Source organism: Dendropsophus ebraccatus, chromosome 9 (genome assembly GCF_027789765.1).
Source record: "Dendropsophus ebraccatus isolate aDenEbr1 chromosome 9, aDenEbr1.pat, whole genome shotgun sequence".
Classification (NCBI taxonomy): domain Eukaryota; kingdom Metazoa; phylum Chordata; class Amphibia; order Anura; family Hylidae; genus Dendropsophus; species Dendropsophus ebraccatus.
Window position 1 is genome coordinate 69,216,861 of NC_091462.1, and position 21,121 is coordinate 69,237,981.

The following is a 21,121-nucleotide window of genomic DNA, read 5'->3' on the forward strand; positions in this document are numbered from 1 at the left end:
GGCTGATCATTCTCTCTATTTCACTGAACGATAATTGGCCGAATCAGGCCAAATGGGGCCGATCCGGCCGAATATCGTTACTGTGGAATAGGGCCCTTAGAGACGTACAGCACCAAGAGCAGGGAGGGAGTGTGGAGTTATGCCGCACCCATAAACTAAGGTATACAAATTTAGCATAGCAATGGCTAAGAAAAATTGGGAGGGGATCTGTTCAGCTGCATAATAGAAGGGGAGGGAGGAGGAATAATAAAAATAATAGAAAATCCAATAAAGACCAATAGCTGAGGCAGCGAAGCAGAGTGAGGTCATTATTATTGGGGACTTTAACTACCCAAAATATAAACTGGAAAGCAGAAACCTGCAGCTACAGCAAAGGAAGTGGGTTTTTGGAACTAGTAAAAGACAATTACCTTTCCCAATTAGTGCAGGAACCAATGGGGGGGGGGGGGGGGTTGATCATCTCTACTTACAACAATCAGCTGTGAATAATTCAAGTTGGGACACTGTAAATATATAAACCATACCTATAGGTCCTCCATATGGGCCTACAGCTATAAGGCAATCTTTAAACTCTTCTTTGATGTTCCATTCCATTTGGTACAGGTCAAATTTTCTAAAGGAAAATAAAAAAAGGAAAATTAGAAACATATTACAGAGATGCTTTATTGTATTAAAGGGGCACTTTTGACATGTTAGAGAGATATGTCAAAAGTTTTGATCGGTCAGGGTCTGAGTGTACAGATTGCATCCAAATGGGAGAACAAGCTGGAAAAGTCGCTATACAGTCTTCTGAATAAACTAAGTTACATGGTGCATTACATCATCAACTACTCTGGTCCCATCTCTTGAGAGCCTACTATTAATCTACATTCGCAACAGTTTTTAGGGTGCTTCAAGACAAGTAGTGCATTCGTAGTGTTATTTATTCATTTATTCTTCACACATATTGTCCAATGGGAGGGTATAGCCTACACAACTCATTCCTAACATAAAAACCTGCAACTAAATCTGGATCATGCTACTGTTGCACTCTCTCTCCCCGGTTGTATCTCCTGATTGCTGAGGGTCTAAGCCAGGGGTGTTAAAAATCAAACAGACAGTGGCCTAATCAGCGAGTTGGGTAGAGTAGAGAAAAGTAAGTAGTAAGTCACATTATCAATATGTCCTCTTTATTCTGGCTTCATTTTGTAAACATATTTCACTTTTTTAGGGTGTTACGGGGCTTAGAAATGGATTAGCAAATTATCAAATTTTCATGAAATTTCCAAAACTGATTTTTTTAGGGACCAGTTCTTTTTTTAAAGAGAACCAATCATGGAAGAAAGTTAAAAAAAATGTATTCCCTAATTAGATGTAAACCGTAATTTTATTGACATTTGTAAATAACTCATTTTTATTGTCACGTTTTTTAATTAGAAGAAAAAACAAAAGACGTGTACTATAATGGTAACATCGGCACACCACAATGTAGAATATATAAAAGTACTTTATAAAATCAGGAACAAAGATACAAATGAAAAATCCCCATTAAAACCATTTAAAATCCCCCCAAAAAAAACTCCAGGGAGAGCATAAGATCCACTGCTATCCAAGGTGGCAACCCCATATACAATACATACAGTATCCCTGTCTAATTCAAAGATACAACAATGCGTACAGTAGAGATACAGCAAAAAGACGTAGGTATATATAAAGTGTAAGAAAAACCACCATAGCACAACAATACATATAAGATATACAACAAAAGTATGGTAGAAATGAGAGATGCTAAAGAGTTTAAATAATGATGGCTATAAAAGAAAATGACCAAGGCTGTATATCACCATGTTAAGGAGACAGGGATAAGCTGGGGTGCCGACCACAGAGCCCCACTCGTTCCGTCCGTACCCTCGGACTTCCTCAGGGGTAATGTAAGTATGGGGGGGACCAGGTATTTATATCGGAAAATATACAAAGACAAAATATGTGTTAAATTACCTGAATACCAAGCAGGATGGTGTACAGCTGTGAACCGGTCTCAACATCGCCGCCATGTAATAGCCACGGCCACCCCTGTCAGCATGAGGCATCTCCATGGTGACCCCGGGGACCTTCATTAGGACCCTGGGATCACCATGGAAAAATCGGAGGACCGGACGGCGCCGCGGGACATCGCGATCACGTAAGTGACCCACGGCGCCGTCCGGGATCCACCGGGACCCGTTAGATGCCGCTGTCATGGTTTGACAGCGCCATTTAACGAGTTAAACTGCCCAGAGCGGAGAATTCTCCACTCCGGGCAGTTACAGGAGGGTGTCAGCGGTCACACTGACCGCTGATCACCCGTCCTGCAGCCGCCGCCGGGCGGTAATTTATTCCGATGCGCCCGCCGTTAATGAGAAACATAAATAAAAAAAAATATAAAAACTAGCAACGGCTTAACATCCCCGATAGTTGCCCCAATAGTGCCATATACAGTTTTTATTACTCCAATAGTGGCCCACATAGTAATACTCCTCCAATTAGTTCCCTACACAGTAACAACTTCCCAATTGGTGCCCCACTTTTTGCTTCTCCTACGTAGGTCAATGGACTGGAGTTAAAGCGACTCTGCACCTACAATCTGAGCCCCCCAAAACCACTTGTACCTTCAGATAGCTGCGCTCAAGATCTGTCCTGGGGTCCGTTCGGCAGGTGATGCAGTTATTGTCCTAAAAAAATACTTTTAAACTTGAAGCCAGTGCTAAACGGGAGTACCTGTGCCCAAACTTTGCACAACCTCTCTGTCCCTCCTCCCCACACTCTTCATCTTTAGGAATGCTCCAGGCAGATTGGTTCCTATTCCCCACGTGTGGCAGCCCGGTACATGGGCTGGATCATTAAGGACCTGTGCAATGTTCAGCATGGAGAAAATGTTTCAGTGGCATTCCTAATGATGAAGAGGGTGGGGAGGAGGGACGGAGGGGTGGTGCAAAGTTAGGGCACAGATACTCCCGTTTGGCACGGGCTTCAAGTTTAAAAGTATTTTCTTAGGACAATAACTGCATCACCTGCCGAACGGACCTCAGGAGAGATCTTGAATTAAAAGCATCTATCCGAAGGTACAAGTGGTTTTGGGGGGGGGGGGGATGGTGTCAGAATGTGGGTACAGAGTCGCTTTAACCTCTTAGGGACATATGAGATATAAGCCTAGGGGGTGTTCAGAGTGGGGCCGTGCGGCGACCCCACTCTGAACCGCCGCGATCCCGGGTGCCGCGTGTAGCCCGGGACCGCGGCTATTAGCAGGCACGGTCTGATCGCCGTGCCCGCTAATAAAAGGTAATCGGAGGCAGCTGTCAAAGTTGACAGCTGCCTCCGATTACCGGATGCAGCCGTTCCCTGGTGTCTAGTGGGGGAGATCGCTCGCGATCTTCGTGACTGAAGCCGGCCGGGGTCCGCTCCAAGATGGCGCTGACCCCGGATCGGCACTAGTTTGATTTTCGGCTGCGGCAGCCGAAAGCAAACGAGTGCCGATCTTATTGATCTTTGCTGTATTACTATACAGCAAAGATCTCAATGAGAGATCAAAGTGGATATACTTGAAGTCCCCCAGGGGGGCTTCTAGTATATGTGTAAAAAAAAAAAAAAAAAAAAAAAAAAAAAAAAAGTAAGTATTGTTATTAGTAAAAAGCCACCTCCCCTAATAAAAGTTTGAATCACCCCCCTTTTCCCATGTTTTAACCCCTTTGTGCTGCAGCTAGTTTTGGCCTTAATGACCAGGCTAATTTTTCAAAATCTGACCTGTCTCACTTTATGCTCTTATAGCTCAGTGATGCTTTAACGTATGCTAGCGATTCTGAGATTGTTTTTTCGTGACATATGGCACTTTATGTTAGTGGCAAAATTTGGTCACTACTTTGTGTGTTTTTTGTGAAAAACATCAAAATATCATGAAAAATTAAAAAAATTTGCATTTTATGAACTTTGAAATTCTCTGCTTCTAAAAAAAGAAAGTCGTAGCACATAAATTAGTTACTAAGTCACATTACCAATATGTCTTCTTTATTCTGGCATAATTTGGTAAACATATTTTACTTTTTTAAGGTGTTATGGGGCTTAGAAATTTATCAGCAAATTATCACATTTTCGTGAAACTGATTTTTTTAGGGACCAGTTCTTTTTTTAAATGGATTTAGAAGTCTGGTATCCTGAAAACCCCCATAAGTGACCCCATTTTGGAAACTACACACCTTAAAGAATTCATCTTGGGGTATAATGAGCATTTTAACCCTACAGGGGCTGGAGGAAAGTATTCACAATTAGGCAGTAAAAAAATTGAAAATTTAAATTTTCCAATAATATATACGTTTAGATTAAAGTTTCTCATTTTCAAAAGGAATATGAGACAAAAAGCACCCCAAAATTTGTAATGCAGGTTCTCTTGAGTACAACGGTACCCCATATGTGGGCGTAAACCACTGTATGGGCACACAGCAGGGCTCAGAAGGAAGGGAGCGCCAATTCGCTTTTCCAATGCAAATTTTGCTGAAGAAGTTTCTGAGCGCCAGGTGCGTTTGCAGAGCCCCTGTAGTGTCAGCAGAGAGAAAACCCCCCATAAGTCACCCCATTTTGGAAAGTGCACCCCTCAAAGAATTCATCTTGGTGTGTGGTGACCATTTTGACCCCACAGGTATTACAGGAAATTATTCAAAAGAAGACAGTAAAAATGAAAAACTCGAATTCTTCCAATAATATGTTCGTTTAGTTTGAAATTTCTCAATTTCACGAGGAACAAGAGGAAAAAAGTACCCCAAAATTTCTAACGCAGGTTCTCCTGAGTACAATGGTACCCCATATGTGGGCATAAACCACTGCATGGGCACACAGGAGGGCTCAGAAGGGAAGGAGCGCCAATTACCTTTTTCAATGCAGATTTTGCTGAAGAAGTTTCCGAGTGCCAGGTGCGTTTGCAGAGCCCCTGTAGTGTCCGCAGAGTAAAATCTCCCAATAAGTCACTCCATTTTGGAAAGTGCACCCCTCATAGAATTTATTTTGGGGTGTGGTGAGCATTTTGACCCCACAGGTATTTGAGGAAAGTATTCAAAAGTAGACAGTAAAAATGAAAAACTCGAATTTTTCCAATAATATGTTCCTTTAGTTTGAAATTTCTCAATTTCACGAGGAACAGGAGAGAAATGTCACCCCAACATATGTAAAGCAGGTTCTCCTGAGTAGAACGGTACCCCATATGTGGGCATAAACCACTGCATGGGCACACAGGAGGGCTCAGAAGGGAAGGAGCGCCAATTAGCATTTTCAGTGCAGATTTTTCTGAAGAAGTTTCTGAGCGCCAGGTGCGTTTGCTGAGCCCCTGTAGTGTCAGCAGAATAGATTCCCCCCAAAAGTCACCACATTTTGGAAAGAGCACCCCTCAAAGAATTCATCTTGGGGTGTGGTGACCATTTTTACCCCACAGGTATTAGAGGAAAGTATTCAAAATTGGCCAGTAAAAATGAAAAACTCGAATTTTTCCAATAATATGTTGGTTTAGTTTGAAATTTCTCAATTTGACGAGGAACAGGAGAGAAAATGTACCCCAAAATCTGTAACGCAGGTTCTCCTGAGTAAAACGGTACATCATATGTGGGTATAAACCACTGTATGGGCACACAGCAGGGCTCAGAAGGGAAGGAGCGCCAATTTACAGGAGCAAAATTGCAGCTAGTAATGGTTATTAGAATAGCGCAGTTACTAAAATAAAATTAAAAAAATGAGATTACAGGTAATGTGGGGTGGTTACGGGCAACCAGGGGTGGTTATGGGCAACCTGAGGTGGTTACAGGTAATCTGGGGTGGTTACGGACAACATGGGGTGGTCACGGGCAACCTGCTGTGGTTACGGCAACCTGGGGTGGTTACAGGCAACCTGGGGTGGTTACAGGCAACATGGGCTGGTTACAGGCAACATGGGCTGGTTACAGGCAACGTGGGCTGGTTACAGGCAACGTGGGCTGGTAACGGGCAACCTGCTGTGCTTACAGACAATCTGGGATGGTTACGGGAAACGTGGGGTGGTTACGGGCAACCTGCAGTGCTTACAGACAATCTGGGGTGGATACGGGCAACGTGGGGTGGTTACGGGCAACCTGCAATGCTTACAGACAATCTGGGGTGGTTACAGGCAACGTGGGCTGGTTACGGGCAACCTGCAGTGCTTACAGACAATCTGGGGTGGATACGGGCAACGTGGGGTGGTTACGGGCAATGTGGGGTGGTTACGGATAAACTGAAGTTCTTATAGGCAATCTGGGGTGGGTACCTGTAATCTGACATTGGCACCGCAATCTGGAGGGGGTCATTGGCAATTTGGGGTGGTCAGAGGCGACGTGCGGTGGTCAGAGGCGACGTGCGGTGGTCAGAGGCGACGTGCGGTGGTCAGAGGCGACGTGCGGTGGTCAGAGGCGACGTGCGGTGGTCAGAGGCGACGTGCGGTGGTCAGAGGCGACGTGCGGTGGTCAGAGGCGACGTGCGGTGGTCAGAGGCGACGTGCGGTGGTCAGAGGCGACGTGCGGTGGTCAGAGGCGACGTGCGGTGGTCAGAGGCGACGTGCGGTGGTCAGAGGCGACGTGCGGTGGTCAGAGGCATCGTGGCGTGGTCAGAGGCATCGTGGCGTGGTCAGAGGCATCGTGGCGTGGTCAGAGGCATCGTGGCGTGGTCAGAGGCATCGTGGCGTGGTCAGAGGCAACGCGCGGTGGTTACGTGCAACCTGGAAGGGTTACAGACAATCTGGGATTGTTACTGATAAACTGAAGTGCTTATAGGTAATCTGGGGTGGGTATATGTAATTTGGGGTGGTTACGGGCAATCTGGAGGGGGTCACGGGCAATCTGGAGGGGGTCACGGGCAACGTGCGGTGGTTACTGGCAACGTGCGGTGGTTACGGGCAACGTGCGGTGGTTACGGGCAACGTGCGGTGGTTACGGGCAACGTGCGGTGGTTACGGGCAACGTGCGGTGGTTACGGGCAACGTGCGGTGGTTACGGGCAACGTGCGGTGGTTACGGGCAACGTGCGGTGGTTACGGGCAACGTGCGGTGGTTACGGGCAACGTGCGGTGGTTACGGGCAACGTGCGGTGGTTACGGGTAATCTGGGGAGGGGTAAGGGGTAATTTGGGAGTAAACTGCAATTATTACTATAATAAAAAGTGTGTGTTTTATTTTTTTGTATGTTTGTCACTTTTTGTACTTTACATATTCATTTTCACTGTATTACTATGATTACTGTGATATTTTCTATCACAGTAATCATAGTTCAGTGACAGAGACCAAATTGGTCTCTGTCACTTTAAATTTTCAGAGTTGGCTGGTTGTGAAGCGCATGCGCACTTCATAACCAGCCAGGACGTCGAGGAGGAAGGAGCTCCGTGGATCCGGTGAGTAAATGGGGAAGTGACTGGGGGACGGGGGTGACAGGGGGGGTGGGGGGCGACTTGGGGGGTGGGGGGCCATCACTTTTTATCCCCTGTCACCAATCATTTATGGTGACAGGGGATAAAAAGTGCCGGGAGCACATGGCACAAGCGATCAGCGGTATATAGTATATACCGCTGATCGCTTGTACCGGGACCCCACAGGGGGGTTCCCCGATGACTGCCCCATGCTCTCCGCTACCTCCGGTGGCGGAGAGCATGGGACTTTCATTCATTTTAACTCTTTCATCGCATCGGTTCACAGCGATGGCGGCGGCCATCTTGGAAATGATGGCCGCCGGGGGAGGGGGGTTAGTTATCGGGGCACTAGGGGGGTCTGATCTGAGGTCTGGGGGACACTTATTTCATCTCCCCCCGCCGTAGATTCACAGCGGGGGGAGATGAAAGGCGGCGGCAGCACCGGTAATCTTCTTTACCGACGGTCGCCGCTATAACGTTAATAGCGGCGATCGTCGATAAGGGGGGGGGCCGGGACGGACCCCACACACTGCCCCAACCCCTCAGCTACCTCCGGTAGCCGGGGGGATGGGGTGGGGGCCGTCCCGGCCCCGCAGCCTTATTCTCTGCCATCGCCGTAAAAAGCTGATGGCAGCAGAATAAGGCCCATTAGTGACCGCCGTAGAAAGCCGTATCGGCGGTCACTAAGGGGTTAAATAAAAGTAAATAAACATGTTTGCTATCGTCGCGTGCGTAATCGACCGAACTATTAATCACATTCCTGATCTCGCACGGCAAACGGCGTCAGCGCAAAAAAATCCCTAAGTGCAAAATTGCACATTTTTGGTCGCACCAAATCCAGAAAAAATTTCATAAAAAGCGATCAAAAAGTCGTATATGCGCAATCAAGGTACCGATAGAAAGTAAACATCATGACGCAAAAAATGACACCTCCCACAGCCCCATAGACCAAAGGATAAAAGAGTTATAAGCCTGGGAATGGAGCGATTTTAAGGAACGTATATTTGTTAACAATGGTTTCAATTTTTTACAGGCCATCAGATAAAAGAAAAAGTTATACATGTTACATATCGTTTTAATCATATCGACTTAAGAAACATGCACAACAAGTCAGTTTTACCCCAGGACGAATGGCGTACAAACAAATACCCCCCAAATAAAAGAAATGCTTTTTGTTTTGTTTTTTTCAATTTCACCACACTTTGAATTTTTTTCTGGTTTTGCAGTGTACTTTCAGCCTGTCATTGCAAAGTACAATTAGTGAAGCAAAAAATAAGGGCTCATGGGGGTCTCTAGATGGAAAAATGCAAGTGCTATGACCTTTTAAACACAAGGAGGAAAAAACGAACACGCAAAAACGAAAATTGGCCCAGTCCTTAACCCCTTAAGGACCGGGCCTGAAATGGCCTTAAGGACCAAGGCAAATTTTATGAATATGACCTGTGTCACTTTATTCATTAATAACTTGGGATGCTTTTACCTATCCGGCTGGTTCTGAGATTGTTTTCTCGTGACATATGGTACTTTACATTTCTGGTAAATTGGAGTCGATACTTATAACAAATCTTTATGAAAAAATCCAAAATAACGTGAAAAACTGAAAAAATGCATTTTTCCAACTTTGAAACTTTTCTGCTTATACAGAAAATGGTTATACCACATAAATTATATATTAAATAGCATTAGCAACATGTCTACTTTATGTTGGCGGCATTTATTAAACTTTCTTTCATTTTTTTTTAGACAAAAGAAAGCTTAAAACATTAGCAGCAAATTTCCAAATTTTCAGTAAAATTTCAAAATCAGATATTTTTAGGGACCTGTTCAGGTTTAAAGTGTATTTGAGGGGACTGTATGTTAGAAAACCCCACAAAGCACCCCATTTCAGAAACTGCACCCCCCAAACTCTGCAAAAGCATATCCAGAAAGTGTTTTTAACCCTTTAGGGGAGTCACAGAAATAGAAGCTAAGTGTGTAAGAAATTTTAAAATTTAAATTTTCTGTGCAGAGATATTCTTGTAATCCAATATCTTTCATAATTGTAAACCTGTTACCAGAGAAATGCACCCCAATATTTATTGCCCCGTTTCTGCAGTTTATATAAATACCCCATATGTGGCCCTATTGCGCTATTTGACACAACCACAAGCATCAGATATAAAGGAGCGCCTAGTGAATTTCAACGCCTTCGTTATATTTGGTCATTTTTGACTGTACCACTTCAGGTTGGCAGAGGCTCTGGGGTGCCAAAACCTAAAAAACACCCCTAAAGGGACACCATTTAGAAAACTACACCCCTCGAGGAATGTAACAAGGGGTGCGGTGAGCATTTAGACTCCACAGGTGCTTCACAGATTTTCAGAACAGTGTGGCGTGAAAAAATAAAAATTATTTTTTTACTCTGAAATGTTGTTCTAGCCTTCAATTTTTTTATTTCCACAAAGGGATAAAAGGGAATAAAAACACAAAACATGTAGCGCAGTTTCTCCCGAGTATGGAAATACCCCACATGTGGACATAAAGTGCGAAGCGGGCGCAGGACGAGCCTCCAAAGGGAAGGAGCGCCAATTGGCCTTTGGAAGCTGAATTTCACTGGAATGGATTTCAAGGGCCATGTCGCATTTACAGAGCCCTCGTGTTGCCAAAACACTGGAAACCCCCCACAAGTGACCCCATTCTGGAAACTACACCCCTCATGGAATCTAACAAGGGGTGCAGTGAGCATATGGACCCCACTGGTGACAGGCACAAATGTGGAACAATGTGACGTTAAAGTGTAAAAATTTCATTTTTTCATTTTAACAGCACAAATGTGCCCATCATCAAGGGGTCCATATCCTCACTGCACCCCTTGTTAGATACCATGAGGGGTGCAGTTTGCAGAATGGGGTCACTTCTGGGGTTTTTTTAATGTCTTGGCAACACAGGGCCTTTGTAAATGCAACATGGCATTCACCATCCATTCTAGCCAAATGGCGCTCCTTCCCTTCGGAGGCTTACCCTGCACCCGCATGGTGCTTTATGTCAACATTAGGGGTAATTCTGTACTTAGGGGAAATTGTTCTACACATTTGGTGTTTTTTTATCTTTTAACCCCATGTTAAAATGAAAAAATAAAGACTCAATCAATGATTTAGTGTAAAAATGTAAAAAAAATTTACACTAAATGTTGGTCTAGCCTTGATTTTTTTTCAATTCCATAAGGGGTTAAAAGAGAAAATAAACCCCAAACGTGTAGGGTAATTTCCCTTGAGTACAAAAATACCCCACATGTGGACATAATGTGCCATGTGGGCACAGGGAAAGCCACCAAAGGGACAGAGCGCCATTTAGAGGCTGGAATGGAGGACGAAGGCCATGTCAGGTTCGCAGAGTGCCCGTGCTGCCAAAACAGTGGAAACCCCCCACAAGTGACCCCATTATGGAAACTACACCCCTCAAGGAATGTAACAAGGGGTATAGTGAGCATATGGACCCCACTGGTGACAGGCACAAATGTGGAACAATGTGCTGTGAAAATGAAAAATTAAATTTTTTACACTAAAACGTTGGTGTAACTTTGAATTTTTCATGTTCACGAGGGGTTAAAAGAAAAAATTAACGCCTAATTATGTAGCGCAATTTCCCCCGATTACAAGAGTACCCCACATGGGGACACAAAGTGCAAAGTAACCGCACGGAAAACCTCCAAAGGGAAGGAGCCCAATTTGGATTTTGGAAGCTGGATTTGGCCAGAATGGAGGACGAAGGGCTCTCAGAGCCCCCGTGCTGCCAAAACAGAGGAAACCCCCCACAAGTGACCCCAACGAACTCAGGAATCTGTGGTTCGTACGGGGTGGGGTCACTTGAGGGGGCTTGTGGGGCTTCCTGGGGCCTAGTCCTGGGGCAGCGCCTTGGGGGCTTGTCATCACTAAATGGTGATGACGATGAGGAAGAAGAGGACGGAAGAGGGAACGAGGGATCTTCCTCTTCTCCCTCACTGGTTGTCTCAGTATCGGAGGCAATCCAGGCGAATGCCTCCTCAGCCAAGAACAACCTGTGGGCCATTTTTTTTTTTTTCCTTTAGGATGCCTTCACACACACCAGATCCGCACACTGCGGATCCAGCGTCAGTGCATCCCTATGATTGACATCCCTCTGCCTATATGTAAGTTAACGCCCGCTGGCCGGAGCATACTTTGCCTCCTCCCCGCTCCGGCTTGCTTCGGGGCTCCCGGCGTCTGCTCATCCCGCACAGCCAATTAGTGAGCTGCCCCACCGCAGCTACTGATTGGTTGAGCGGGACGTCCTGCTGAGAACCCCCGAAGCAAACCAGAGCGGGGAGGAGGTGATGTATGCTCCGGCCGGCAGGGGGTTAACTTACATACACGCAGTGGGATGTCATTCCTGCTGCGTGTATGTATTCTCATAGGGATGCACTGACACTGGATCCACAGCGGATTTCGCACCAAATGCACAGCATGAAATCCGCTGCGGATCCGGTGTGTGTGAAGGCATCCTTAGAGGGGGTGTGTAAGTGTGTTATGCTTTTACACGTGTAAGTGTTAGTGTGTGTGTTTTATGTACCGTTTTTACATTTTATTTGTGTGCGTTTTTGACCATATATATATATATATATATATATATATTACACATATATACATACACATACTTGGGAGGCACACATCCAAATTCTGGTAAAAAAAAAAGAAAAAAAAAAAAGGGGGGGCAGAGGTGGGGGCCACTAAATCACCACTGATCCAGGAGAGGGGCGGCAGGACAGAGGGGAGAGGGTGGCAGGAGAAGGGTGGCATGACGGAGGGGAGAGGGTAAGAGGAGAGGGGAGTGGGTAAGAGGAGAGGGTGGCAGGAAAGAGGAAAAGGTGGCAGGAGAGGAGAGCGGGTAAGAGGAGAGTGTGGCAGCGGAGAGGGAAGAGGGTGGCAAGAGAGGGGTGACAGGATGGAGGGGAGAGGGTAAGAGGAGAGGGGAGAGGGTGGCAGGAAATAGAGTAAGAGGAGAGGGTGGCAAGAGAGAGGAGAGGGGCGGCAGGATGGAGGGAAGAGTGTGGCAGGACAGAGGGGAGAGGGTGGCGAGAGGAGAGGGTGTCACGACAGAGGGGAGCAGGGTGTCACGACAGAGGGGTAGAGGCGAGCCGGGTGGCAGGACTGAGGGGTGGAGGGGAGCAGGGTGGCAGGACTAAACGGTGGAGGGGAGCAGGGTGGCAGGAGGGTGCTGGAGATGAAAGGGTGCTGGAGAGGGTGCTGAGGATGGAAGGGTGCTGGAGGGGGTGCTGAGGATGGAAGGGTGCGTTGAGGATGGAAGGGTGCTGGAGGGGGTGCTGAGGATGGAAGGGTGCTGGAGGGGGTGCTGGAGAAGGAAGGGTGCTGGGAATGGAAAGGGTGCTGGAGGGGTGCTGGGGATGGAAGGGTGCTGGAGGGGGTGCTGGGGATGAAAGGGTGCTGGAGGGGGTGCTGGGGATGGAAGGGTGCTGGAGATGAAAGGGTGCTGGAGGGGGTGCTAGAGATGAAAGGGTGCTGGGGATAGAAGGGTGCTGTAGGGGGTGCTGGGGATGGAAGGGTGCTGGAGATGAAAGGGTGCTGGAGGGGGTGCTGGAGATGAAAGGGTGCTGGGGATGGAAGGGTGCTGGAGGGGGTGCTAGAGATGAAAGGGTGCTGGGGATGGAAGGGTGCTGTAGGGGGTGCTGGAGATGGAAGGGTGCTGGAGGGGGTGCTGGGGATGGAAGGGTGCTGGGAGGGGGTGCTGGGGATGAAAGGGTGCTGGAGATGGGGGGGGGGGGGAGGCAGAAGAAATGCAGGGAGGCTGCCAGCAGCAAGCTAGCAGGATCTCCCTGCATTCAGAGGCACGGAGCGGAGCGGCAGGGGGGCGGCACAGAGCAGCATAGGGGCGGCACAGAACGGCATGGGGGCGGCGCGGGGACCCTGAACCGGGCAATGTAATTCATGGATTCCTCCCTGCTTGCCTCAGGATCGGCGAGCAGGGAGAGATCAATGAATTACATAGCCCGGTTCACCCGCGATTGGCTGGCCGGCGGCAACCGGCCAATTCGGGCGATCGGGCACCCCGCAGCAGGGACACTCACCCCCAAAGGCATGATGGTGATTGGCAGTGTCACGGACACCGCCAATCACCGCTGAATTCCGGGTCACAAGCATCACATGACCCGGAATTCACATGCATAGCCGTGATTGGCTGGCCAGAACTAGTCAGCCAATCACGGCGATCGGCGTCACGAGGGGGGTCAAACTTCCCCCTCCGTGTGAAGGGAAGATGGCCTGCTGTAGAAAACAGCGGCCATCCTTCCGCGATCGCCGCGGGATGTCACGCAGCGATCGTTTAAAGGACCCGCGTACGTCATGGGTCCTTAAGTGACAGGGATCCACAGAGGTTAAAGGGTTAAAGTGTCAATGCCGTGAATTTTTTTTTTTGCAGAAATCAATAGTCCAGGATTTTAAGAAACTTTGTAATTAGGTTTATTAGCCGAAAAATGCATTTTTATCATGAAAAAGCTGTTTGAAGCTCTCCCACTTGTCTTCATTATTCTCCTATGGAGAGAGCTAAATAAAAGACCAAAACAGGACAACAAAGAGTTAATCTACAAATATCTCACCCCTTATCTCCTTTGACAGTCACCACTGACCTCTCTGAGCTCTGATTACAGCTGTCACCCAGCTCCGTGCCTGTAATGCTCTGTTATCTGCTTTCTGCTGTCGGCTAACTCCCTCCTTTCTCCTCCCCCTCCCCTCTCCCTAGAACAGACTGGGTACCTCTGATGCAACAAGTCACAATTTCCTAATTTTTCGCAGTGAATGGAAAAGAGGATGGAGGGGGGGGGGGACCTGGGAAAAGGCTTTTTAAATGCAGATAATGGCATATTTGGCTAATGAACCCAATTACAAAGTTTCTTAAAATCGCCTGGACTATTGATTTCTGCAAAAAAAAAAAAAGAAATTATATATATATATATATATATATATATATATATATATATATATATATATATATATCTATATCTATATCAGTGACTCTAACTTTCCTGGCTACAACGCCTGCAGGACGCACCAGGCATGGGCAGCATGTGTGATGATGTCACCACGCTGCCTCTGCAGGGACATGGCGCCGCCTGATATCACAACCCACAGGCAGCAAATTGTAATAGAAGGCAGTGCCACGTCCTGGCACAGGCAGCGTGGGCGACATCATAACACACACTGCCTGCATTGGGTCCTGCAGAAGATTGTAAAATGGATGGTCCAGGCAGCCGTGGGACCACTCATATTATAATGAGCTGTGCTGTACTGTCAGAGAAGATCAATTGATTTCCTCTGCGGGACAAATATAATGGCACTGCCCGATCTAAGCAGCGACACCCACAGCGATCAATAACAAGTTACAAAAACAGATAATGCAGGTTGCTGTAGCAATTTTGTGCTTCTGTCTGTATATTCGCCACAGCAGCGTGCAACCTGCTCAGTGTAAATTGTGGAATTGGAGTGCTGACCATATTTTGCTTTTTAGGCCCGACGACATGTCAAAGTTAAAATATTTAAATACATAACTCAAATATTTAATACATAACAGCAAATACAGTGGTACCTCGGTTCTCAAACTTAATTGGTTCAGTTAGGCAGTTTGAGAACCGAGCAGTGTTTTCCCATAGAAAATACAGTGGGACCTTGGTTTAAAGTGACTGTACCACCAGGCCCAGGCTGAAGCACTGGAGGTGAGCCGACCTACACTTAGTGAGAGGAAACCCCAGCCCCTCTATGATAGGGTTCCAATGATTCTAATAGAGTCAATGGAGCAAAACCAGCAACTATAGCACAGTGGTCACTAAGGGTATGTTCAGATCTCGTTTTTAGCCGCACGTCGGGCTACACGGCAGAAATCAGTGAAAAAAGGATGCTGTCGTGCAGCCGACGGCCACATTGACTTTAATGAGCAGGACGGAGTCATTATGTGACTGTGTTCTGCTCATTTGCAGGACGTACACGGCTTTTGTGCAAGACTCAAAAGCGTAGTCGACCAAGCTTTTGAATCCTGCACAAAAGCAGTGTACATCCCGCAAATGAGCAGAACACAGTCACATAATGATGCCGTCCTGCTCATTAAAGTCAATGTGGCCATCAGCCGCACGGTGGCATCCTTTTTTCACTGATTTCTGCCGTGTAGCCCGACGTGCGCCTAAAAACAAGATGTTAACATACACTTACTCTTCACTCATCCTTTACTGTACAGAGTCCCCCCCACCCCAGCACTGTAAAGTAGAGGAGATGGTGGTGCACTGACTGTACTACTACTGTACTGAATATGCAATACAGCAGTGTTATACAGTACAGGATGGGAGATGGTGGTGCACTGACTGTACTACTGTACGGCGTATGCACTCCAGCAATCTTATACAGTGCTGTACTGTATGTGAAGTCTCACCAAAGCTAAACTCGCCAGGTGCAACCCAACATCCACACTTGCGAAAACGTTCAGAAACAATATATACATATATGTAGAGCAGTTAATGTCAGGGCACATATACATATGTATATATAATATGCAGGGCAGATAATGTCAGGGCACATATACATATGTATATATAATATGCAGGGCAAATGTCAGGGCACATATACATATGTATATATAACATGCAGGGCAAATGTCAGGGCACATATACATATGTATATATAATATGCAGGGCAAATGTCAGGGCACATATACATATGTATATATAACATGCAGGGCAAATGTCAGGGCACATATACATATGTATATATAATATGCAGGGCAGATAATGTCAGGGCACATATAGATATGTATATATAACATGCAGGGCAAATGTCAGGGCACATATAGATATGTATATATAACATGCAGGGCAAATGTCAGGGCACATATAGATATGTATATATAACATGCAGGGCAGAAAATGTAAGGGCACATATATATATACAGGCAGGGGCGTAGCTAATGTCTCTTGGGCCCTGGTGCAAGAGGTCAACTTGGGCCCCCCCCCCCCCTTTCTCGATGCTATTGGTAGATATATATCTCAAGACTGATATTACCAATAATACCAGTATACAGGAAATATTATCACCGTACATATTACCGCCATACTGTTACTAAACAAATCCTGTTTACTGAGACCCATATTACCAGTACACAAGGGGAAATATTACTGCCACACCACAACCATCACCACCATATTGTTACTGACCAAATCCAGTATACTAAATCCAATAAAACACAGTACCAGATAACAACAAATTATACCACCACATACTGACTAACACCACTGCTGCTACTGACTAATACCACCACATACTGACTAACACCACTGCTGCTACTGACTAATACCACCACATACTGACTAACACCACCACTGCTACTGAATATAATCCTCTGTACATAGACCAATATCACCTCATCCAGTCATATAGAGGTGGACGCAGCTCCACACAGGCTCTATACACCATATAAATTACAGTGCAGTTATATCAAGTGACTCACAGGGGACGTCTTCTCTGATCGGAGTTCTTCCCTTTTCATCTTCTTCTCCATCTGCTCTCGGCCATTATGAGAACGTCTGAGCCACGAATCCACAGAATCTGCCAGACAGACATATTAGTCTCCTCACACTGACACCATCCTCATCTCTATACACACTGCACATCTGTATTGGCCCCTTTACACCCTCATTTAGTAGCTAGCCTGACTCTATGTGACTCCCTTATAGTACATATCCCCCTCTGTGCATGCCCTATTGTATACACCCCCCATGTAGTCCACCTTATAGATGGCCCCCCAATGTTTCCCCCTTATAGATGCCCCCCCATGTTATCCCCCATATAGATGCCCCCCATGTTATCCCCCATATAGATGGCCCCCCATTTTATCCCCCTTACAGATGCCCCCCATGTTGTCCCCTCCTCCTGCCCCTTCATCACCATACTACTACCCCTTTCATCCTCCTGCCCTCCATCATCATACCACTACACTCTTCATCATCCTCTTGTTCCTTCATCATCATACCACTACACCCCCATCATCCTCTTGTTCCATCATCATCATACCACTACACCCCCCATCATCCTCTTGTTCCATCATCATCATACCACTACACCCCCATCATCCTCTTGTTCCATCATCATCATCATACCACTACACCCCTCATCATCCTCTTGTTCCATCATCATCATCATACCACTACACCCCTCATCATCCTCTTGTTCCATCATCATCATCATCATCATACCACTACACCCCTCATCATCCTCTTGTTCCATCATCATACCACTACACCCCCATCATCCTCTTGTTTCATCATCATACCACTACACCCCCATCATCCTCTTGTTTCATCATCATACCACTACACCCCCATCATCCTCTTGTTCCATCATCATCATACCACTACACCCCCATCATCCTCTTGTTCCATCATCATCATCATCATACCACTACACCCCCCATCATCCTCTTGTTCCATCATCATACCACTACACCCCTCATCATCCTCTTGTTCCATCATCATCATACCACTACACCCCTCATCATCCTCTTGTTCCATCATCATCATCATACCACTACACCCCCATCATCCTCTTGTTTCATCATCATACCACTACACCCCCATCATCCTCTTGTTCCATCATCATACCACTACACCCCCCATCATCCTCTTGTTCCATCATCATCATCATACCACTACACCCCCCATCATCCTCTTGTTCCTTCATCATCATACCACTACACCCCCATCATCCTCTTGTTCCATCATCATCATCATACCACTACACCCCTCATCATCCTCTTGTTCCATCATCATACCACTACACCCTCATCATCCTCTTGTTCCATCATCATCATACCACTACACCCCCCATCATCCTCTTGTTCCATCATCATCATCATACCACTACACCCCCCATCATCCTCTTGTTCCATCATCATACCACTACCCCCTCATCATCCTCTTGTTCCCTCATCATACCACTATACCCCCCATCATCCTCTTGTTTCACCATCATACCACTACACCCCCCATCATCCTCTTGTTCCATCCTCATACCACTACACCCCCATCATCCTGTTGTTCCATCATCATCATACCACTACACCCCCCATCATCCTCTTGTTCCTTCATCATACCACTACACCCCCATCATCCTCTTGTTTCACCATCATACCACTACACCCCCCATCATCCTCTTGTTCCATCCTCATACCACTACACCCCCATCATCCTGTTGTTCCATCATCATCATACCACTACACCCCCATCATCCTCTTGTTTCACCATCATACCACTACACCCCCATCATCCTCTTGTTCCTTCATCATACCACTACACCTCCCATCATGTCCTTTAAAACAAAAAAATCTTTACTCACCTGAATGGTTCCTCTAGTCTTCTAGTCACGCGCGCTGGCGGGCTTCTCGCGGCGGGGGCGGGGCTTCCCGCGGAGGGGGCGGAGCTTCGCGGGACCTGTCTTTTTGCCTACCTGATGCTCCCAGCCCCGCACGTCAGCCGGCCCCGTCCCAGCCGCCTCTTGTGATCGCAGGCAAAACATTGCTTGCGGTCACAAGAGGGAGTGGGAGGGGAGCAGTACAGTGGCAAGGGGGGGCCTCGCGGGCCCCCCCTTGGTAGCGGCCCGGTCGCGGCGGCGACCGCCGCGACCGTGGTAGCTACGCCACTGCAAGCAGCTTCGGGGACACAGCAAGGTGGCATGGGGGGCCCAGCCGGGCCCCCCTGGCTGGCGGGCCGGGTCGCAACTGCGACCGTTGCGACCCCTGTAGCTACGCCACTGTATACAGGGTATAGTTACAGCCACAGAACGCGATTCAACAGATGTATAAGGGCAGTTTGTGAAGCAATATGCAGGTGACAAGTGCATAATCTGTAAGCAGACGAATAGCCATACCGCATAGTAATCAAGAGCAAGACTACAAGACAAGAGCTGCCAAGTTTCCTACACAGCCTAAAGCCATGCCCTGCGCCGTGTACTTCTGCCCCGCACTGACCCAGCTCCCTGCACTCACCGATAATACACGTCGCCCATAGGATACCAATTAGCTGTGCAGAAGTCCATAGTGAAAAATGCTTCTGTGTCTGAATGATCCTGACAACCGGAAAGCTAAAGTCATGTGACAGGCGGCGAATAAGATTTGGAGCGGATGTCACGTGTTTTTCTCTAGCTCTCAATGTATACTTCCGCTAGTAGGATCGCCAGCCGGGGGGTTTTGTAGAACTTCCAGATCGTCCGCGTAGTGATTGGTCAGTGGGTGGGATTGGCTGTGGGGAGTATGGTTTCATGTAGGGTTGTGACTAAATCCTACAGAAATATGATTCCTTGTGTCAGCAAAAGACTCAACACCGGCTAGAAATGCAGCTAGATGTTAAGTAGAGAGCTAATATTCCCCCATAATGGTAACAATACTCAAGCAAAGTGCACATATACCTACATCCAGTACTGTGATTGCCTATCTACTGTTCAATAATTAAAGGGGTATGCCCCCCAAGAGCTAAAAAAAAATGAAATGCTCCCAAACCTAGCTGGCCTTACTCACCAAGTCCACCTGAGTATTTTGAGCCATCTCCCATCTTTCTAGCTGCTGCGGTTCTTGAGTTACAAGTTTTTCTAAAAGCCAATCTATATCCAAGATAGGAAACTACATTTCCCATCATGCAATGCTTATGCCTGATGATGGTGAAGTAGCAGCGCCGAGACAATGAAGGAGATGATGATGGTGTAGCATAGCTGAGTTGGCGGTGACTGTGTAGCAGAGCTGAGTTGGCGGTGACGGTGTAGCAGAGCTGAGTTGGTGACGGTGTAGCAGAGCTGAGTTGGGGATGACAGTGTAGCAGAGCTGAGTTGGCGGTGACTGTGTAGCAGAGCTGATTTGGCGGTGGCGGTGTAGCAGAGCCGAGTTGGCGGTGATGGTGTAGCAGAGCTGAGTTGGGGGGACTGTGTAGCAGAGCTGAGTTGGGGGGACGGTGTAGCAAAGCTGAGTTGGGGGGACGGTGTAGCGGAGCTAAGTTAGGGGGACGGTGTAGCGGAGCTGAGTTGGGGGGAAGGTGTAGCAGAGCTGAGTTGGGGGAAGGTGTAGCAGAGCTGAGTAGTGATGCACGATGCACCGAAATATCGATACTACTATCGATATTTCGGGCATAAAAACGGTTCGGTACCAGGATTTCCTGGTATCGATACTTTATGTTAAGCTGCATAATAAAGCAGCTCAATATAAAGTATGGTGCAGAGAACACGGGCAGCGGCTAGCTGAGCGCCGGACGTGTTCTCTGTGTGCCACCCCCGGCCCCCTGGTGTCCCCTCCTCCGCCCACGTGGTCTCCGCTCCCGGCGGCGGCAAATTCAAATAGCCGGCACATAGCGAGCGCTAGTGCTGGCTATTCAGGGTAAATGCCGCTGTCACAACTGACAGCAGCATTTAACCCTTCCCGAGCCGCTCCATATGCAGCACAAGTCTGCTGCATATGGAGCGGCCCCCACTGCTAATGACTGCGGCCCGCGAGCCTGTTCGGGCGGCAGTCATTTAACTATTCCTCTCCCACCCGGCAGTTCCCCACCATCCAGCACCTGCCAGTTCCGCACCCGCCCCGAGCAGCATGGTCCCCCGCACCCGCCCGTGCAGCATGGTCCCCCGCACCCGCCCGTGCAGCATGGTCCCCCGCACCCGCCCGTGCAGCATGGTCCCCCGCACCCGCCC

The 21,121-nt window shown here is 47.5% G+C and overlaps 1 protein-coding gene across 3 annotated transcripts in view; it reads right to left on the reverse strand.

The window, feature by feature from the left end:
- Nucleotides 1-19,552, reverse strand: part of VPS16 (VPS16 core subunit of CORVET and HOPS complexes) — a 135,599-nt gene extending 116,047 nt beyond the window's left edge. Inside the window, exons 1-3 of one of the 3 annotated variants that reach the window (XM_069985341.1) lie at nucleotides 18,788-18,878; nucleotides 16,905-17,002; nucleotides 525-613 (exon numbers count right to left, since the gene is read on the reverse strand). In XM_069985341.1, coding sequence (XP_069841442.1) covers nucleotides 525-594 — 70 coding nt within the window. In that variant the 5' untranslated portion in view covers nucleotides 595-613; nucleotides 16,905-17,002; nucleotides 18,788-18,878. Of the gene's footprint in view, nucleotides 1-524; nucleotides 614-16,904; nucleotides 17,003-18,787; nucleotides 18,879-19,436 lie in introns of those variants that run through there. The other 2 variants (XM_069985340.1, XM_069985339.1) reach the window with 2 other exon arrangements.
- Nucleotides 19,553-21,121: the final 1,569 nt, after the last annotated feature.